Source organism: Notothenia coriiceps, unplaced genomic scaffold (assembly GCF_000735185.1).
Source record: "Notothenia coriiceps isolate Sejong01 unplaced genomic scaffold, NC01 NC01_scaffold00022212, whole genome shotgun sequence".
In the NCBI taxonomy this organism is placed as follows: Eukaryota; Metazoa; Chordata; class Actinopteri; order Perciformes; family Nototheniidae; genus Notothenia; species Notothenia coriiceps.
Genome location: NW_011354913.1, coordinates 105924 through 124002, shown reverse-complemented (window position 1 = coordinate 124002; position 18079 = coordinate 105924). Strand labels below are relative to the sequence as shown.

The 18079-nt window shown below is 41.1% G+C and overlaps 2 protein-coding genes across 4 annotated transcripts; one reads left to right on the top strand and one right to left on the bottom strand.

The window, feature by feature from the left end:
- Positions 1-6: 6 nt before the first annotated feature.
- On the bottom strand, positions 7-5906 carry luc7l3 (LUC7-like 3 pre-mRNA splicing factor). 3 transcript variants are annotated; one of them, XM_010780855.1, is made up of 11 exons: positions 5678-5906; positions 5069-5138; positions 4925-4964; positions 4685-4835; positions 4422-4496; positions 4182-4286; positions 3848-4009; positions 3327-3706; positions 2914-3098; positions 1652-1869; positions 7-160 (listed from the first exon to the last, which is right to left on the bottom strand). In XM_010780855.1, exons 1-10 carry the CDS (start codon positions 5774-5776, stop codon positions 1685-1687), a joined length of 1452 nt encoding a protein of 483 aa, XP_010779157.1. In that variant the 5' UTR covers positions 5777-5906; the 3' UTR covers positions 7-160; positions 1652-1684. The 3 variants fall into 3 exon arrangements, with proteins under 3 accessions (XP_010779157.1, XP_010779159.1, XP_010779158.1); XM_010780857.1 differs by having other exon boundaries at positions 4691-4835; XM_010780856.1 differs by having other exon boundaries at positions 5069-5135.
- A 1449-nt stretch (positions 5907-7355) lies between these two features.
- ankrd40 (ankyrin repeat domain 40) lies at positions 7356-14293 on the top strand. The gene is made up of 5 exons (XM_010780854.1): positions 7356-7872; positions 8596-8744; positions 8949-9614; positions 11244-11425; positions 11577-14293. Exons 1-5 carry the CDS (start codon positions 7739-7741, stop codon positions 11715-11717), a joined length of 1272 nt encoding a protein of 423 aa, XP_010779156.1. The 5' UTR covers positions 7356-7738; the 3' UTR covers positions 11718-14293.
- The last annotated feature ends 3786 nt before the right edge of the window (positions 14294-18079 follow it).

Sequence of the window (18079 nt, the reverse complement as noted above, 5' to 3'; positions counted from 1 at the left end):
CCCCCCCCCCCCCTTCTCATTTACACATCTACGTTCATGATTTTAAATAAGCCACTACACATTTGTGGTTCACCTTGTTTTTAAGCAGCGAGGTGTCAGGTTCAGGGAAAGGATGCGTGCGCTCTTCCACTTCTTCCTCCAACAAATATCCCAGAGTCCCCTGTTGAGCAAAAAGGTCCACAAAGTGCAATGTCAGTAAAGGTCCCACAACAAGGGCTTGTAGCAACAACTGCTGCCACTTAAGCAACAACACTATCTACAGACAGAGGTACATATCCCTCAACTTAGCCACAGAGGAGAGTGTAGATCATGAAAAGGGGCACTGCTAATAATGCACTATGACTATCACAACAGTAGAGTTGCTGCCAGAATATTGTTTTTTTTGAAGTATTGTTAGGATTATACGTTTGCACTTAAAATAACTTAATCTAAAAAATAAAACATTTGATCGCACCTTATACCCCAATGTTTTAAAAACAGAGACAGACCTGTGTGATATGTCTAACGCCAATGCAAGTAGACAAACACATCTTAACAACAACAAAAATATATCCTAAGAAAAGCTTAGTAGTCCTGAACATCACAGGGAAGTCTAACGTGACAATTTTAGCAGTTGGCATAGGTATATCAAGCAGGCTGTGAGTGCATCTCAGCATCAAAAAAGTGTCCCCCTGAAATGTCTATATAGAGCCCTTTTCACCAAACATATTTGAAAGGTAGCAAAGAAACACAATAAAAACGTATATACACATTCAAGCTTTCAAGTTCATGTTCTGGAGAAGTACAGAATTCTTTTTTTTTTCTGACAGGCAACAGCATTCAGAAATGGATGTGGGTAGAGAAAGGAGTACCTGGGGTGAGTACCTGCACAGTTTGACAGTCAGAGAGTATCCATGATTTTTAATTTGCCCTTTTCTCATGTGGTCTCGCTCACAACACCAACGCTGTGTGAGGTATGGAAGTCAGCTGCAATTCATTTGATAAACCCTACCCTCCAGTTAGTAAGTTAAGTAAGGCCCCCCGGTGCTTTAACACCCCCCCAAACACACACTGCATGGCATTATCAGGCACAGTAAGCTGGACAACAGATCCATGGCATTTGAGGTATGACTACGGCAAAAATAAATGGCTTGTGTTTTAACATAATACTTCTATAGCTGAAAGTATGTGTGGGTTTACTTATTTCTGAATTTCTCTTCAAAAATGACTACATTTCTCGACTGAAAAGTAAAAAATTAAAGAAAAACAGGTAAATACAGGCAGGAAAATTGGATTTGACTGGTTAATCGTGATTCTGTCGTTTGTCCAGAGACAAATAAACATCTATAAGGATCAAAAACCGATATACAAAACAAGGGGTACCTCCAGGCATGTTTGCTCAGGGCTACACTGGCCTTTCCCTCTGGGCTTTGTGTGAATGTTTTCTGTTACTTTCTTCTCATTCATCGGGCCTAGTTCTTCATCTTCAGTGCATACTTATGATGCACAATTCAAAAACAGGATAAAGATATATGTACATAAGACAAAATCATAGGAATTGAACTGAACGTAAACAGGGTGGGAACGGTAGGGTGGGGGGGTGGGTAGGGGAGATGGGACAGGTGGGAAGGGTTTTAGAGCCAGGGGGGAGCGAGGAGGAGGACGCACTTACCTGAGCCTGATCTGAGGTCCTATCAGATCAGTTTTAATTGGACTGAGTGTCACCTTCAGAATGGAGGAGCTCTTGCTGGCCGTTAATCTGAGGGGGGGCGGGGGCCGCCGACTTTTTCTCCATCGGTTCTGGTTCGGACGAAGCCTTAATGGCAGCTGCATTGCCGTCAGAGTGCTTCTCTTTCTTAGAGCTGCTCCTCTCCTCTGTCACCTTACGGTCTGAGAAAACATTGTACAGGTCTATCAGAAATCTGCACACTGAGACCCAACACCCCACAGTAAGGACGGGCCCCGGGGCTGAATTATTAAAGACCGTGGTACCGTTAAGCTCCGACGTTATCGGTCTTTTTATCGGTACTGGAGACATCTAACAAATATGTCTATGTATTATTGTTACAATATTATTATTGCTCTCTTCCCCGTCTGTGTGCGAGGGGGCGGGGCAGTTTACACACACACAGCTGCTACATGCAGCAACAAACAGACACGGCGGAGGGAACTAAGCGCTCCAAGGTGTGGTTAAACTTTACCCGTCTCGATGTGGACAATGCTCGTTGCCAAAAGTGAAATAAGAGTTTAGCATGTAAGGGCGGTAACACGAGCAATTTGTCTAAACATTTAGCAAAAGTGCACCACATTCAGACGGAGGAATGCACCGGGTTCGACTGTCTTGCTAGTAGCTCTGTAGCCCCCNNNNCAAAAGTGAAATAAGAGTTTAGCATGTAAGGGCGGTAACACGAGCAATTTGTCTAAACATTTAGCAAAAGTGCACCACATTCAGACGGAGGAATGCACCGGGTTCGACCGTCTTTCTAGCAGCTCTGTAGCCCCATCCACGAGTAACTTTTCCACGTCAGGTGTTATGTATGCTAGCAGCAACACACAGAGTTAACTACAATTATACAAACATGGGTTAATGATTAGAGGTAACTTGAGTTATTTATTTTGTTAAAGTTTCAGCTATTCTGTTTACAGTTCTGTCATCAGATTATTTCATACGATTCGTTAAAACGTTGTTTCTTTTGATGTGAAATATTATGTATTATTTAATCTAAATAAAAAGTGTTAATTTTGTTCACAATTAGTTTAATCTCATTTTTCTTTCCAAAAGAACCGATAAAAGTACCGTTTAAAGACCGGATCGATAAGCGGTATCCACAAAAGTAAGTAGTACCGTTAAAACCTTAACGATACCCATCCCTACCCTACAGTGGGACTAAGAGGGCAACGTAGCATGTAGTCAAATACAAAACACGTCCTCACCTTTGTCTTTCGATGACCGCTCTTTGTCCCTGTCTTTCTTCTCCTCCCTGTCCTTGTCCTTGCTGCGGCTGCGGTGGCGGTGAGATTTGCGCTCTGCGCTGCGTGACCTCTTCCTGTCACGACTGCGGGAGCGACGCTTTCTGTCGGTGCGCTCACGACTGCGTTTCCTCTCCCTGTCCCGGCTCCTAAAAGAAGAGGCAGAGGTTATTAAATCAAAATGACACACAAAGTTGTCTATGGTCAATGATTGCAAATATCAGTTTATAATATGTTTGATAGCAGAGGCATCTCATTAATACATAGGAACCTTTTCTTTTTTTCCACCTCACTACTGGTGGAAAAGATGCCTTTATATGACAATTTACATTTAAAATGGTAGATATAAAATAGGCGTTTGTTTTAGTCAGCCATACCTGCTGCGCTTGCGTTCCCTCTCCCTCTCCTTGTCTCTGCTCCTGGAGCGCCGGCGATCTCGGGACCTGCTCCGCTTCCTGTCCGATGCTCGGCTGGAGTTGCGACTGTTGGAGTTGCTTCGGCGTGTCCTCCGGTCCCTCTCTCTGTCCTTGTCTCTATCTCTGTCCCGCTCCTTGTCTCTCTCCTTGTCTCGCTCCTTCTCGCGCTCCTTCTCTTTTTCCTTCTCCTTTTCACGCTCTTTCTCTCGCTCTTTTTCCTTCTCTTCCTCCTCTTTGCGCTTTTTCTCCCTTTCCTCCCTCTCATGCTCGCGGTCTTCTCTGTCCTTCTTTAGCGCTGGGTTTTCATCTTGGGGTTCCTCTGAGCGACGGCGAAGTTTCTCCTGAGAGAGAACAATCAAAGCATCATGTATTTGATATCATTTTCAAACTGACCCCTTCTTGTTGTAATAACATGGACCCAAACGTGTGTACTGCACATCGTACATTATGTTTGTATTGCTTATGACATGTTATCCTGTTACCTTGAGCTCTTCCACAGTGGATTTGATCTTGGCGTAGCCCATGTGTTGCTTGCCCATCAAGTGGTCGTCTACCCTGGACTGTGCGTCGCCCACAATGAGGAAGGCCCCACACACCTCGCACACCTCCATTTGTTTCTCTTGGGCTGCAAAGCTCTCGATGGTCTGGATAAAAAATACAAACATTACGTTATATGGACTGTGATAGGTCTAGAATCAAAACTGCTCGTCTTATTTCGCACAGATTTGATCACCTATATAAGAAAGAAAGATGTTTGCCAACAGACATCATTACATGACCAGTGCACACTATCTGTGGGCCGATTTGCTGACTCACCGAGGGGGTGGAGGTGATCAGCTCCCTCTCGTCCTTTAGCTGCTCCACCAGCTTCATCATTCCCTGGGCCTCCTCCACTCTGCCCTCCGACCCCAGCTCCTCAATCTGCGCCAGAGAAAAACTGTTTGTTTAAGGTGATATGTGACATAATTAAGTGCATCCTATTTACATTTTCAAATTACTATCTATGATTAATATTTACTAAACAATTATAGGTATATCTACATATTTGTTACAAACCTGCAAAACTAGGTCTTCAATTTTTTCTGTAAGAACCTGACCCTTCTCGTCATTCTTTCCTGTTGGACCAGGACCCTGAAGAGATGAATACAATGTATCTCAGGTTAAAAAACACATCCGAATATATCCACTGCACTGCAAGAGGACAGAAAGCTGTACTAGGTACAATGTGCATAACATGTGCCTATGTTTATGAGACCGGGGCCACAACGACACAATAAAGTGATAAGCATGGGTTACATAATATGCAAAAACAAACGTACACATACCCCTGCATTCTGCTGAGCCTGCGAAAGTGCAAGACGGGCGTGCCCTCTACGAATCCGGCGTTCCACCTCTGCCAAGAGGGACTGCAGATAGCGTAGGAAGTCCCGCTCATAGCCCTCCTTCATGAACCTAGAGCTTTTCTCATACCTGAACACAGTGTGATATAAGTAGATTATTAAAAGGAAATTAAAAAGACACACAGCACTTGTGTTGTGAGAAGCATGATCAAAACTTACGTGATTCTAAGATTTTCATCGTGGATTTTTTCACAAGGGCCTGAAAAAAAAAAAATAGCAAAGTGTTATCTTCCAATATGTCAGAGGCAGCTATTCCTACATTACAACACACGCATATGGGTACATGTTAAAACGTTAACTTACCCAGGTCAGAGCGGGTGTTAGTGAATAGCTCAGCCGGGCAGAAGCCGCATAGGTAGTATCTGCATACCTTCTTGAAGGAGAAACACATTTGTGTTATTACATACAAAATTATTCTTAAAATCTCGCTTACGTTAGAGTTAAATCTGATCAGGTCATGACGTTGTACTTATGCTAACAAGGAAGAAATTAGCCCTGCAAGGCTGTCATTACGTGGATTTAACACGTTCTTACTATGTCTCAAATTACCAGTAAGATACACTGACTAAAGCAGGGCATATCGATAATAATGAGTAAAACAATAACTAACTCGGAGCTAAATGTGGCAACAGTTACAATCACGTTATCTACAACGTTTTGACGCCGCATTGTGAAGCAATGAAATGCAGTTAGCATTAGCAAACTCTGCTGCTAATTTTACGAGTGCCTGGCCAACACTCAAAATGCCAGTTGACGCAATCAAATCGTATGATACCGTAAACATATGGACTAACCACACCTTGCCAAATCAAGCTAACTCCGATATAATAAGATTAACGGATTTTTTTGACTACAAACGGTTTGCTAGCTATCCAACTTGCTAGGCTAGCGCTAGCCAATATGCTAACTTACGGTCTCATCGTCCCATCGCACGTTGGATCGCTTCTCGTCAGGGGCCAAGTTTCTATCTCGGCCCATTAACTCATCGAGTAACTGGGCTGCGGAAAGCATTTTGCCCACAAGACTGTAGCCTTGATTTAAAGAAGGCTACTACAATATCTCGTGAAGTAGCTTTAACTTAATTCTAATCAAAATGGCAGACGCTGTAACAACGCCGCCCGTTTATGGTTCATCTAACGGTAGTCCGGCAGCAGCCCTGCAGTATATGAACCGGAAGTACATGTTTAATGTTTTAATGGAACACACGTTCATATTTCATGAGCAAATTGTATATCCTCCTTTTTCAATTGTGTTAACTTAAATGGATAGTTCACAATCAGCTATTTCATATGTGTAAACGTACCATATATCTCTAATTAGAAATATGTATTATATTAATCCACATGCCTATAACAGGGTTGACACAGCCACCAAAGCATAAAAAAAAATAGTCACTAAATACAAGTTCCAATAAATGTATTTTGAAAGTGGCCACTAGATGGCGGTCACAATTGCAATACATTTCCAAAGTTTACGCTTTATGATAGAGGAGTTGCCCTCCAGTGGTCAAATGATGGAACTGCATTAGTGCTAGCTTTACTGAGTTTTATTTTAGCATTCATATTTCTTTCAACCCTTTCTTTCTTCAGTTTAGCTGGAAGACCATTACAAACTAAATACATCTATGTTCATTATTTTTGAGAACTGTATTTTGAAAATATTTACTGCAAATATTAATATAGTCTATATTACATCATGTCTTCATTTTCCATCGATAATAAAATAAGAGATTGATCCGAGAGTGAGGCTTGACAAATTGTATGTTTTGCAGTTCCTTGATGTGGTCACAGGATAGCTACAATTAGTTAATACCATGGTTAATACCTTTATATATACAGTCTGGTTAATACGTGTACTTAAAGAGAGCATCGCTGTGTACTATTAGTACTTCCGGGGATTATTTTCAAAATAAACCCAGAAAGCCGAATAAATCTTGAATTTATTTTTAAGCGTTATTTTTTCTCTCAATTAAGTGTTCCGAATTAGGGACTTCACGACTCTACATTTTTCCACGGTAATAATACAGATATAAATATAATTGAATGTGTCTTCTGCGTACATGGTCCATAATGTATTAGATAAGCAACACGTTGTTGGGTTTTTTAGTGGGATCTACAAATATTTTTGTGGGACTAATAATGCAACATTTGGATTAGTATACCGATTGAATGTATCTGTTTTCTTTCTGATACAACAGAACACACTTAAAGTATAGCAGCACATAACACATATAAATAGAACATACAATAAAATAATAATAAAATATAATTACATTTTAAAAAGCAGTGGGGTACATATCATTCATAGATATAAGCATAATTAGACAGCTGCTTCAGTGAAAAAGTTCCAACATTTTTCTTTCAACAATGTTGCATTGCTACTGACAGCCCAGACCCAGCCCTGTGTGTTAATAGCAGTGATTTCATCTTTGATGTCTCAGTTATTTCATCAATGACGAGAACTCAGGCTGGATACTATCACCTATTTTACATAAAGTTAAGTGGCACTAAATGTGTTAGATAATTGAGAGTATTCAGAGCGGAACTAAAGTGTTGTGCTTGCAGTTGTTACATCTAAACATGCCCCCCGATGAGGCGGTGATGCTTTCTGCAGCCCACTGACGGAGCTCTGACACCACTGATGGATGCATGCGTGTTGGCAATGGTGTTTTAATGTGAAATAACAACGGGGATAAATGGAGAGGACGGAACCTGCAGTGTAAACGCCAAAGACCTAACATAAAGTTGCATTTATCCGACGTGCTGCCAAAAGCTAGCACCAAAGACTGCTAGCTCCTCGTTAAGCTAGCCAGTAGGTAAGGTTAGCCGGGTGGCTAGTGCTAGCTTGCACGTCTATTTTTAGTGAAGCTCTTTGCCATTAGTGGGGAAATCCATTGGCAATTAGTTTTGTCAACTAAATCCGCCAGGGTTTTGTGTTTCCTTTGATCTCGCAGCGTTAGTTGTCTGTTCCAAAATGTCTACTATTTCGTTGGATAAAGAGTTACAGGAGCGACTGAGAGAGGCGTCTGCCATCGGGGACATCGACGAAGTGCGGACACTGGTGGAGAGTGGAGTGAATGTTAACTCACAGAATGAAATAAATGGCTGGTGAGTTTTTGGAAGATGTGCTCTTGAATACGTTAAGTTAAGATGTAATGTTTAATTCACACATTTGTAATACTTATTGATGACAATCTGGTATTCAGTGCGGACAAGTGTGTTGTTACAGGGATTAACGCTGCTCAGTGTTATCTTATTAGGCAGAGAAAGGCTTGTCAGGCAGCCAGACATGCAACCTTTATCCTGCCTATTCAAACAGCAAATACGTGCCTTGTGAGCTAGTGTTTTGGAATGCTGTGAATTATAAATTATTCTAATAATCTCAAACAACAATAACTATGGATTTACTAAGTACATTTTAAAGAAAGGTACATTGGCACATTGCTTGCTCCAGCCATGAAATTGCCAAGCCTCTTCTGATTCAGATTGTTAGTAAATAACTTTATTGACTTTAATAACATATTACCAACATAATACAGTTGACTTGTTTATGTGAGATCCAAACTATATTATTATAAATCATTATAAAATATTTCACATGCAGTGCACATTTTGTCAGGACATAAATACATTTAAAAACATGTGTAATCTGCTCTTCAGTTCATTCGAGATTCCAACTTGCTTATGTGATGATAAATGGAGCTCTATAAATGTAATTCTCCCAATGTCTCCAGTATTGATCCTCTAGTAAACTTTGTCATTTAATCAGCATTTTTGTTGTTGTTTTGGTTTATTAAACTGTGACCTCTTTCTATCCAATTTCCCCACCAGGACATGTCTGCACTGGGCATGCAAGAGGAACCATAAGCACATAGTGTCCTACTTACTCAGTTATGGGGCAGACCAGGAAATCCTCACGGCTAAAGATGAGTTGGCCTCGCAACTTACATCTAAACCAGAGATCAAGCGACTTTTAGGAGGTAAACTACACCTGTTTTACAGTCTTGTTCCCTGTTCTTCCCACACCGTTATGAAAGTTTCCAGTTGTTACTTTCCTGGGGTTTATCAGCTGCATACACAGTCCTTTTGATACCTTGATGTAATGTACAGGTTATTACACCTGATATAGGTTGTCTAGGTTTCGGTTATTAATAACCTTTTTTCTATGCACATTATTTCCACAGTTGAAGTGGAGGAGGAGCCGGAGGTCAAGGAGTCTGAGCTGCCAATCATCCCAAATTACCTGTCTAGCCCGGCCTTCATGTTTCCAAAGCTTGACAACAAGTCAGAGATCCTCCTGGCACAGCACCTTGGACAGAACGGTTCAGCAGAAGACACCGAGGACATGCACAGCGAATCATCATCCCTTTCCCCAACTCCGGTGCTTGACCAAACCCAGCTATTAGATGGGCCCAGTCCTCCACCAATCCCCACCAACCACAACCAAGCCCTGCCTGAGGAGTTCCTACCTGTGACTGGGGAGTTCATACCTGTGACTGAGCAGAATGGCATTCCACCCAACTCGGCCTCGTCCCACAGCCCTACAACAAATGTAGTAAACTGCACAGTGCCCATGGACCTGTCAGTTGAGCCGCACCTGGTTAACCATGCAGAGTACCCACACGCACTGGCACACAATGGCACCATGTGCTCTCCTCCTTTGGCCTCCCCCAGCCCCAGCCTGGCCAGCAGCAGTGGGAGCCAGGTCCAGGCCCCGGTGCCCGGCTCTAACCCCTCTATGAGCAGACAGCAGTCCATCTCTCAGCAGCTCAACCACAGCCAGGCCGGTGGGCCCATGCCAGCCTTCCAGCCGTTCTTCTTCACCAGCACCTTCCCTGTCGACGTGCAAGGTGAGAGACTCATCGTGTGTTAATGTCCGTCCACACATACAGATCACAACCTATCATGGCATAAGTACTTTAAGTAGTAAGATGACTCTGTCCTAAAGTGAAACGCCAACCAGCACCGCTTGATAACATTTACAACTTATTAATTGACATATACGCATTTTTGGACAAACAGAAGATGAAACATATCAGCGTTGTGTTTTTATGTAATTGGACGAGTTCATTTCTTGGCAGCTAGCTTTGACTTCCTGAAGGTTTTTAAATGACCATGACGTTGCCAGGCAACCAGCAGACAATACAATGAGTAATTGCATGTGGCTGCCTTAACACACCTGCAAATTTGGCACGATTATTATTATTATGATACTTTAAAGGTAGGGTAGGTAAGAATGGAGAAACCAACTCGAGTGCGCTATAATTTGAAAGTACGCAGCTGAAAAAAATCTGCCCCTTCCTTCAGACTTCCTTACAGAGCCCCTCCTCCAACACACACGAACACGCACCAATGATAATGAGGGCACGAGATAAGTTTGTGCGCAGATAGAAGGCTGACAGGCAGGTAGGCCATCCAGTTATTTTAGCCGGGCCGGCTCAGATGATTGGTCGTGCTTTTTACAGCGCCACGGCTCAGATGATTTGGTCGTGTTTTTACCTATCCCCCTGTGTGCCTTGGCAGTCTTAATGGATTTATTGTCAAAGCATTTAATATATTCATTGCTATTGGGATGTTAAGAGCATTCCATGGAATATAACAAAAAGTGTTTCTGAAGTGAATTACCTACCCCACCTTTAAGTACGTTATGCGTGAACTCGGTGTAAAGCTTACCTGTTCTCAGGACAGAGGACAGACATTTGGATTCATCTTGTCAAACGAGAAAGGGTTGTCAGTGGTTGTTACTTTGTCTTTTGGTATGAAGGAGAACCTGTCCCAGGCTCAACTGAAAAACACAACCATTTTCTGCAGCTATGACACTCACCTTAAAGGGCACTAACCGTTTTCTTATTCCCATTGAAAACATACAAATATTTTAAATAAGGTGCATTGAAAAGCAGCAAATCAACTAATATACATTGTTTATCCAAATACAGTAACGGCTAGCGGTAATGTGTTTTAGAACAATTTTAGATGATTATTTTTTAAATTCACATTAATTCTGACAGCAATCAAGTGTTGTAACTGGTATCTGTTGCAGGACTGTTATACATTTCGGGTGGGACGGTCAATTAGACCAAGTGCAATGATTGGACGTGCAACCTGCCTGTCAACCTGTGGCGCTCTGCACTGTTTGTTGTTTCTGTTTATACATGTAATACTATGTTTACGTTCGTATTGATTATTTTGGAGGTAGGGTGGTGTCAATCTTTTGCCAAGTTAATTTAGTGGAAAAATTAAGTTAAATTAGTCAGCTAAAACAAAAAAATAAAATACTTTCAAAGAGAGATTATTTATGGGGCTTTTATTTATTAAATGCATTTCCCCCAGAAAAAAAAAATATGTTTCTGGCCCCTGGAAAAAGCAAGTTGGGGGGTCCCTGTTCCACAGTGACTCTCACCATGGGCTCTGTTCATCTTCTTATTAAAAGCACAATATCTTTGTTAATAGAGAGGTATCACTCTGGTGTTTTTCTATAGAGCTGGTGCTGAAGGTGCGTATCCAGAACCCCAACACTCGGGAGAACGACTTCATCGAGGTAGAGCTGGACCGCCAGGAGCTCACCTACCGTTCCCTTCTGAGGGTCTGTTGTCGCGAGTTGGACATCGGCATGGAACATGTGGAGAAGATCCGAAAGCTGCCCAACACCATGTTGAGAAAGGTACGGGAAAGAAAAATACAGTATGGTAACAGTAAGGTACTTGCTGTGAAATCATGAATTCCTAATGGTCCTCTAGTTTGTTTCATCTACTAAATGAGTTGTTAGTCGGTGAATGTGTAATTTGATTTGAATGTAATCCTTCTTTGCCCAGGACAAAGACGTAGCTCGGCTGCAGGACTTTCAGGAGCTGGAGGTTGTGTTGGAGAAATCCGAGGGCTTGTCTCTGTTCTCTGGTGGGAGCCTGACAGACCGGCCCTGCTACAACATGAAGGCCTCCCGCCTCACCTACTAGAGCCACACAAAGCTAACGCTGGGCTTCTGTAGCTACCCTCAAGCAACCTTTACTAGTTGCCCGCCCAAGTTGCTTGTTACAGCTCTCCCGGCTTTGATGTTGCGCCAATTTAATAACTGGGATTTGTTTTTTCAAGTTCCGTAGCTACTGTCCTCCTCTTGTCCTCCTCGGACCCTCCTGCCGCTTTAGTGTACCCAGCCAGTTGTAAGCAATTACTGATGCATGGTGTCCTAGATTATGAGCGAAAGTATTTGGGCCCCCCCTTCCTCCTTTCTTTATCGCCTCCCACTGCACTTTGTGCCAAGGCTCCAGTGGGACTACAGAGGGAGACATTGGCCTGTCTTCCTTAAAGACTGGACTTGAACTGGACTCAGTTATAGCCTTATTGGACACATCCCTGGCTGTGTTCTACGGTCATGTGTGGACTAAGATAAAACAAAGGATTTGCATTACTCTTACCAATCCATTCATCATCAGTCCACAGAATGGGACACGCTGCACACAGAGACTTGAAGTTCTCAGAAATGACAATAGAGGGGTATCGGATGTTTTAGCTGGCGTACACACTTTCATACATGCTGTAGGCATAAACCTTAGTGTCTTTCCTGCAGAGGGCATCGATTACTGGCCTGATTCCTAAAGTGGAGGTAATCTCACACCAGGCGAGACAACGATATCTCCGGACTAAAAGTACTTCTATTTGCGGAGCACACATTCAATATGCTTTAATCTAAACGAACAAAGGTATGGACACATCTGAGTTTCCCTACATACATTTAAACCATTTAGGCATACAGTGTGGAAAGAGAAAGAATCAGTTTCAAATGCTGTGTCTTTTCATGCGGGAAAGAAACTGATATCTTGGAGATAAATGTGCGGCAACTAATTCTCATTTTATTTTGTACAGTCAGTAGCACTTCTGCTTTGAACGGGACAGTCAGGTTAGGCTCAGTCAGCATAACATTTACACTGTCAACTGTGAAGTATTTATTTCAAAAACTTTTAATTATATTGATTCTTACTGATGAAGCGAGACCATGCGCTTTAGAGTAGCGAGGCTTGAGTCCCGGTAAATGTTGCGTTTGAGGCTTCACTTATAGTATGTTCATTTCAGTTGCTTGTCCTTTTTGTTTTAACTGTGATTAGAATTAAAACCAAAAACTAATCTAGCCAGCAAAGATACTAAATGTAGATTCAACTGTTGCTGCTTCAGATCAGAATGCAGCTGTTGTTTTCCCCCAAGGGAAGAAGGAGAGAACAAGATTTAGAAGTTTGACATTTGGTTGCTTCCTTTTTCCTCCAGCACTAATCAACATTTGTATTGATGCCATCAGTCACATCTTATTTATAAGGTAACTATATTTCCTTAATATATCATAAAATATGTATGGCTTTAGGGCGGTAGTCGAGGCCAGCATAGTGCTAATATATCGTTTCTTTTATTAAAGGACATTTTAAAAGGTAATGTTTTCTATTGGGTAGCTAAATCAGAGGTGTTGCTCTTTTAATGAAATGTATACTGACAAGACGACGTCACTGAAACCCTTGTACTGTACAGTGAGAGTTTAAAAGGTTACGAGGCACAGTCATGTTGTGTCGGAGTGTGATGTTTATGCTGCTTTCATCAACACTTTATATTCCTTTTTAATTCTAAATGCTGGGGCTCATTTATTTTAAGCAGTGCCGTAGCCGGCCACTACACATTTATACATACAATCAAAAACCCAGCGGTAATTGTTTACTGTTCAAATGTATACCCGAAGCTCTTACTGTCATTTGTATGTTTTATGATACATGTTTAATTATTATTTTTTAACCAGTTAGGCCTGTTGTTTTGTGTCAAGACATTCTACTATCGAGCAAGACATAGTTCAGTAATGGGCAGTAAAGTGCTGTTGTTGAAGCTAAGTGCAATGTGGAGGGATGAGAATGTGTTTCAAGGAGGTTGCTGTGAGGAGAAAGGACTACCAAGAGTGCTTATTTTTCTGTTCCTTTCACATGCTTTATTTAGTGAAGTTGTGCTTCACGTTAAAGGCAGGAGCTTGGTTGAGAAAGTGGGTCGCTGAATGGGGAGCAGCATGTCTGAAGTGGGTTTTTATAGGATCTTCTTTGATTCTGGGGAACTGAAATAACTTAACATTGTATTTGTGAGGTTGCTTATTGTTCTAGAAAAAGCAGAATACATTTTGACCTAACCTATGCATTCAGAGTCTGATATTTTTATATACAGTACGTCCCGTGTACCTATTGAAACGATTTTAGGCACTTTTAAACGTGAGTTATTACGTTCTGGAGGCCTGTATCTGTTCTTTGATAAAGCATGGTGAATTACTCTCCTTTGTTTCTGCATATTGTTTATCTGACTAATTGAAGTCATTCTGATTGAATGAGTATTTCACTTAATACTCGCTTTAAATCAAGGGACCAGTTACATGTTTGGTTTGGCTTTTGTTGCAGGTTATTGTCTCTTTTTACCTGCATGTGTGTGTTCTGGATGTTGAGGTCAACTCCCCAAAAATCCATTCAAATGTATGTGTTGAAAGAGCCACTAGAGGGAGCAAAAGTGCAAACATTAACATTAGAATAACCTAATAGGTATGCCACTTAAGTTCATAATCAGAGGATCGCTTTGTTTTGGTTTTTTGTTGCTTGAATTTAATAAAATTCATAAAAGTATTTTAAAACATGCTGTTTGGAAATTGGTCCATTTGATCTCTATACTGAAATGCATCTTCAATACTCTAGATCTCCTTCATAGCGAGTAACAGGTTAAAAGTTACCAAACTTGTTTTTGGCTCAGCATTCAAATGCTTATTGACAATGATACATAAGAAAAATCATCATAAGTAGAAAATGAAAACTGTCAGTGCTGTCACTAATGTCACAAAAACGAAAAAATGATCTTCATTTGTTTGACTATAGCTATTGTGTGAAATATTTCATTATTAAACACCAGAAAAATAGCACAAATACTTTTGAGGTTGTATCTGCACATTGACTCTAATAAACCTTAATAAATGTTTTTGAAATATTTACTTGGATATATAGTATTACAAGTGAGGAAAAATATGAACTATTTGTTGCCTGGATACACATTCTCATTGATTGGCTTCCTATAATCTTCAATTCACCTTATCAGTTTACGACTACTTAGTTCCATAATTATCCAGTAATGTTTTATATTTCAAAGTTCAGTATTCTTCCGTCCAGCTGCAAGTGTTTTCTTTTGACCTTCATTTGCACAACAAGCCATTGTTGTACATTCCGTTTTGAACTTAAATAACCTGACATTTTGTTATGTTCCCTTTGGGATTTAAAGAACATAAACAACCTAAGTAATGGTCGTACTGACACACTCGTGTGTCTTTGGAATCCTTAACCTCTTCAGTGAAAAGAATACAATAGTGTTCATGTGGCGAGCAGATGTTCAGTGCAATCCGGACAGCACAAATATTGCATAATCTGAGCAGAATGGTGCTGAGAAAGTTAAATGTGTGTATCTGTGCAATCTAAATATAGGGCTAAAGGAATTTATGTTGATCATGTTGTATATATTTCAGTGAACGCCCGTGAATCCGTGCTGCATGTCTGTCCATCGGCATGTTGCGTGTCTAGACTGAGGCTGAGGAAGCAGCTTAGGGCCCTGCTGTGGCTGGACGTGTCTCTCTCCTTTGTTCTGGAGTGAGACACTCATAATAAGCTTAGTATGAACAGTCATAACGCTTTCATTGTTTCTGACCAGCTTCCCAGGACTCAGCCATGAGCGAGAGACGTGAGGGAACTACATGGTCCAGAACCCTTAAGAGCATTTTAGAAATGGAGACATAAGGCGACGTTACTCACAGGTACGTGCCTTGCTCGATGAGCTTGGACTCTGGCCCATGGTGCGATATGTGCCTATCTCTAACAGGCATAATGCACAAAGCCAATATACAGGGCTACTTAAAACGACAAGAATGCATGCATTACACCATAGAGAGATTAATGGTGAGGTAAAATACAGTAGCTTATATCCGTATAGTACAGTGGCCTACATCCCACAAACCGAGGAACCCCGTGAGCGATTTATCCCTCTGACTAATTTGTCCGAGTGGAGCTAGGCTTCTGAAACAAAGCTGAGGCACTTGTAAAAAGTGGTCATCCGGAAAATGGAGTGTTACAAGCATTTCTTTCTTGCCTTAGCAGTGCAATCCCGCATACAGCAAATGATAAAAGGAATTGTTCAAACATTTTGGAAAGTGTTGTTATTGGCGGAGAGTTAGATCTGAAGAAGATTGATAGGATATCGTCCTTTCAATATAAGGCTGCAGCCACCAACCTGTTAGCTTAGCATAAAGGTTATTATAACATAGGCCTACTCGTTTCCTATGGGGAAACAGCTATCTTGTTCGGTCTGTAGATAACAAAATCATGCGACCAGCACTTTTAACGCTCATTGACTAACTTGTAATAGTGAATATGTTGTATAATTTGTATACCCATTTACAAGCTTTGCGTCACCATAACCACATATTGTACTATTCTGAAGAAAAAAACATTAGTGAAGACATCACTTGAGTTGCAGCATTGTCTTCTTATCCTCCCCAGAAAGCGAGTGAGAGAAGGTCAAAGTCAAGGTCTGAATGAAGACAATCGTTTTAAAATCTAGAGCTCCTGACATGGGGTTGTCAGAGGCTTTATTCAATATGGGAAATACCCCCATCCCCAGTGTCGGCTATGTTGGGAATGCAGGCTTTTGAGGGGTGAAGGTTAGGGGTGAGAGGGTGGGAAGACCCTGAAAACACAGCTTGACTGTGTTTGTGCATTTGCATTATACATTGAAAGCATGCATATGTATGTGAAATGAGTAGTGTGTAATGTGCACATCCATTTTCTTTTAGTGAATGTTAGTATTGACAGCTAAATAATCTGTGTTTTTTAACTATATCCACTTTATAATTGGTTACTTGTTGTGCATGCATGTGTATGACATTTAATTGTGTGGTGGTGTGTGTGCGTGTGCGCGTATGTGTGTTTTTTGAGACATTGCTCACAGACCATACTAAGACAGGATTCAGCCTGCAGAGCAGTGGGCCTCTTTGGACTCAGCAGGGATGCACAGACTCCATACATACATACACTAACACACACACACACACACGCACACGCACACACACACACACACACACACCCTTTGTTCTTCTAAAGATAACAATTTTTAAGATAAGCTAAAACGGTTTTATTGGGTTAAAGGATGTTCTTAAATAACTTGGTGGGTCTGAGTTGTTGCGTCATTCTTTTTTCGGTTAATTTCACATCCAAACAGACCACCATCCTGTTTGTTTTGTTTTAAAGGCCCCTTTCAACCCTAAAAACTTCCTAGAATTTACTTTTGAAGAAACCTGGTTTTCACAACATGAGATCAAGCTGTTAGGAGACTTCTTACAGCCTCATCGCATTCCCAATGTGGTTTCATGCTCTGCATCACTGAACAATAACAACAATTTAACAACTTTGAAAATGCTTTTAATATACAATAGCTTGTAAATAGGATTTACATTTTTTAAAGAAATGTTCAAACAGGACCTTTGTTGTTTTTAATTCACACAATTTAATATTCCCTTTGTTTGATGGAGTATCAAACACGCTAGCTGGGATGTTTGGTGTATGGAGACATGCTGATCATGTTAGGTTGCACCTGTTATGGATGACAAAAAAAGCTTCTCTTTTTTTCACCTTTAGAGAAAAGGAAGAGATTAGAAATATAGGTGGTTTCACTTAATCACCACCCAAAATGTTTAGCCATTAAAAGTTACAAAATATATATATATATATACACTGAACAAAAATATAAACGCAACACTTTTGTTTTTGCTCCCATTTTTCATCAGATGAACTCAAAGATCTAAAACATTTTCTACATACACAAAATAACCATTTCTCTCAAATATTGTTCACAAATTGGAAAAAATCTGTGATCGTGAGCACTTCTCCTTTGCCGAGATAATCCATCCCACCTCACAGGTGTGGCATATCAAGATGCTGATTAGACAGCATGATTATTGCACATGTGTGCCTTAGGCTGGCCACAATAAAAGGCCACTCTGAAACGTGCATTTTTGCTTTATTGGGGGGGTCTGGGGGGGGTCCGAAAACCAGTCAGTATCTGGTGTGAGGGTTAGGATTAGGGTTAGGGTTAGGGTAATGTTGTGAATCGAGTGGATCGAGTGGCCCATGGTGGTGATGGGGTTATGGTGAGGGTTAGGATTAGGGTTAGACGACGGACACAGGCCACTCGATTCACAACATTACCCTAACCCTAACCCTAATCCTCACACCAGATACTGACTGGTTTTCGGACCCCCCCAGACCCCCCCAATAAA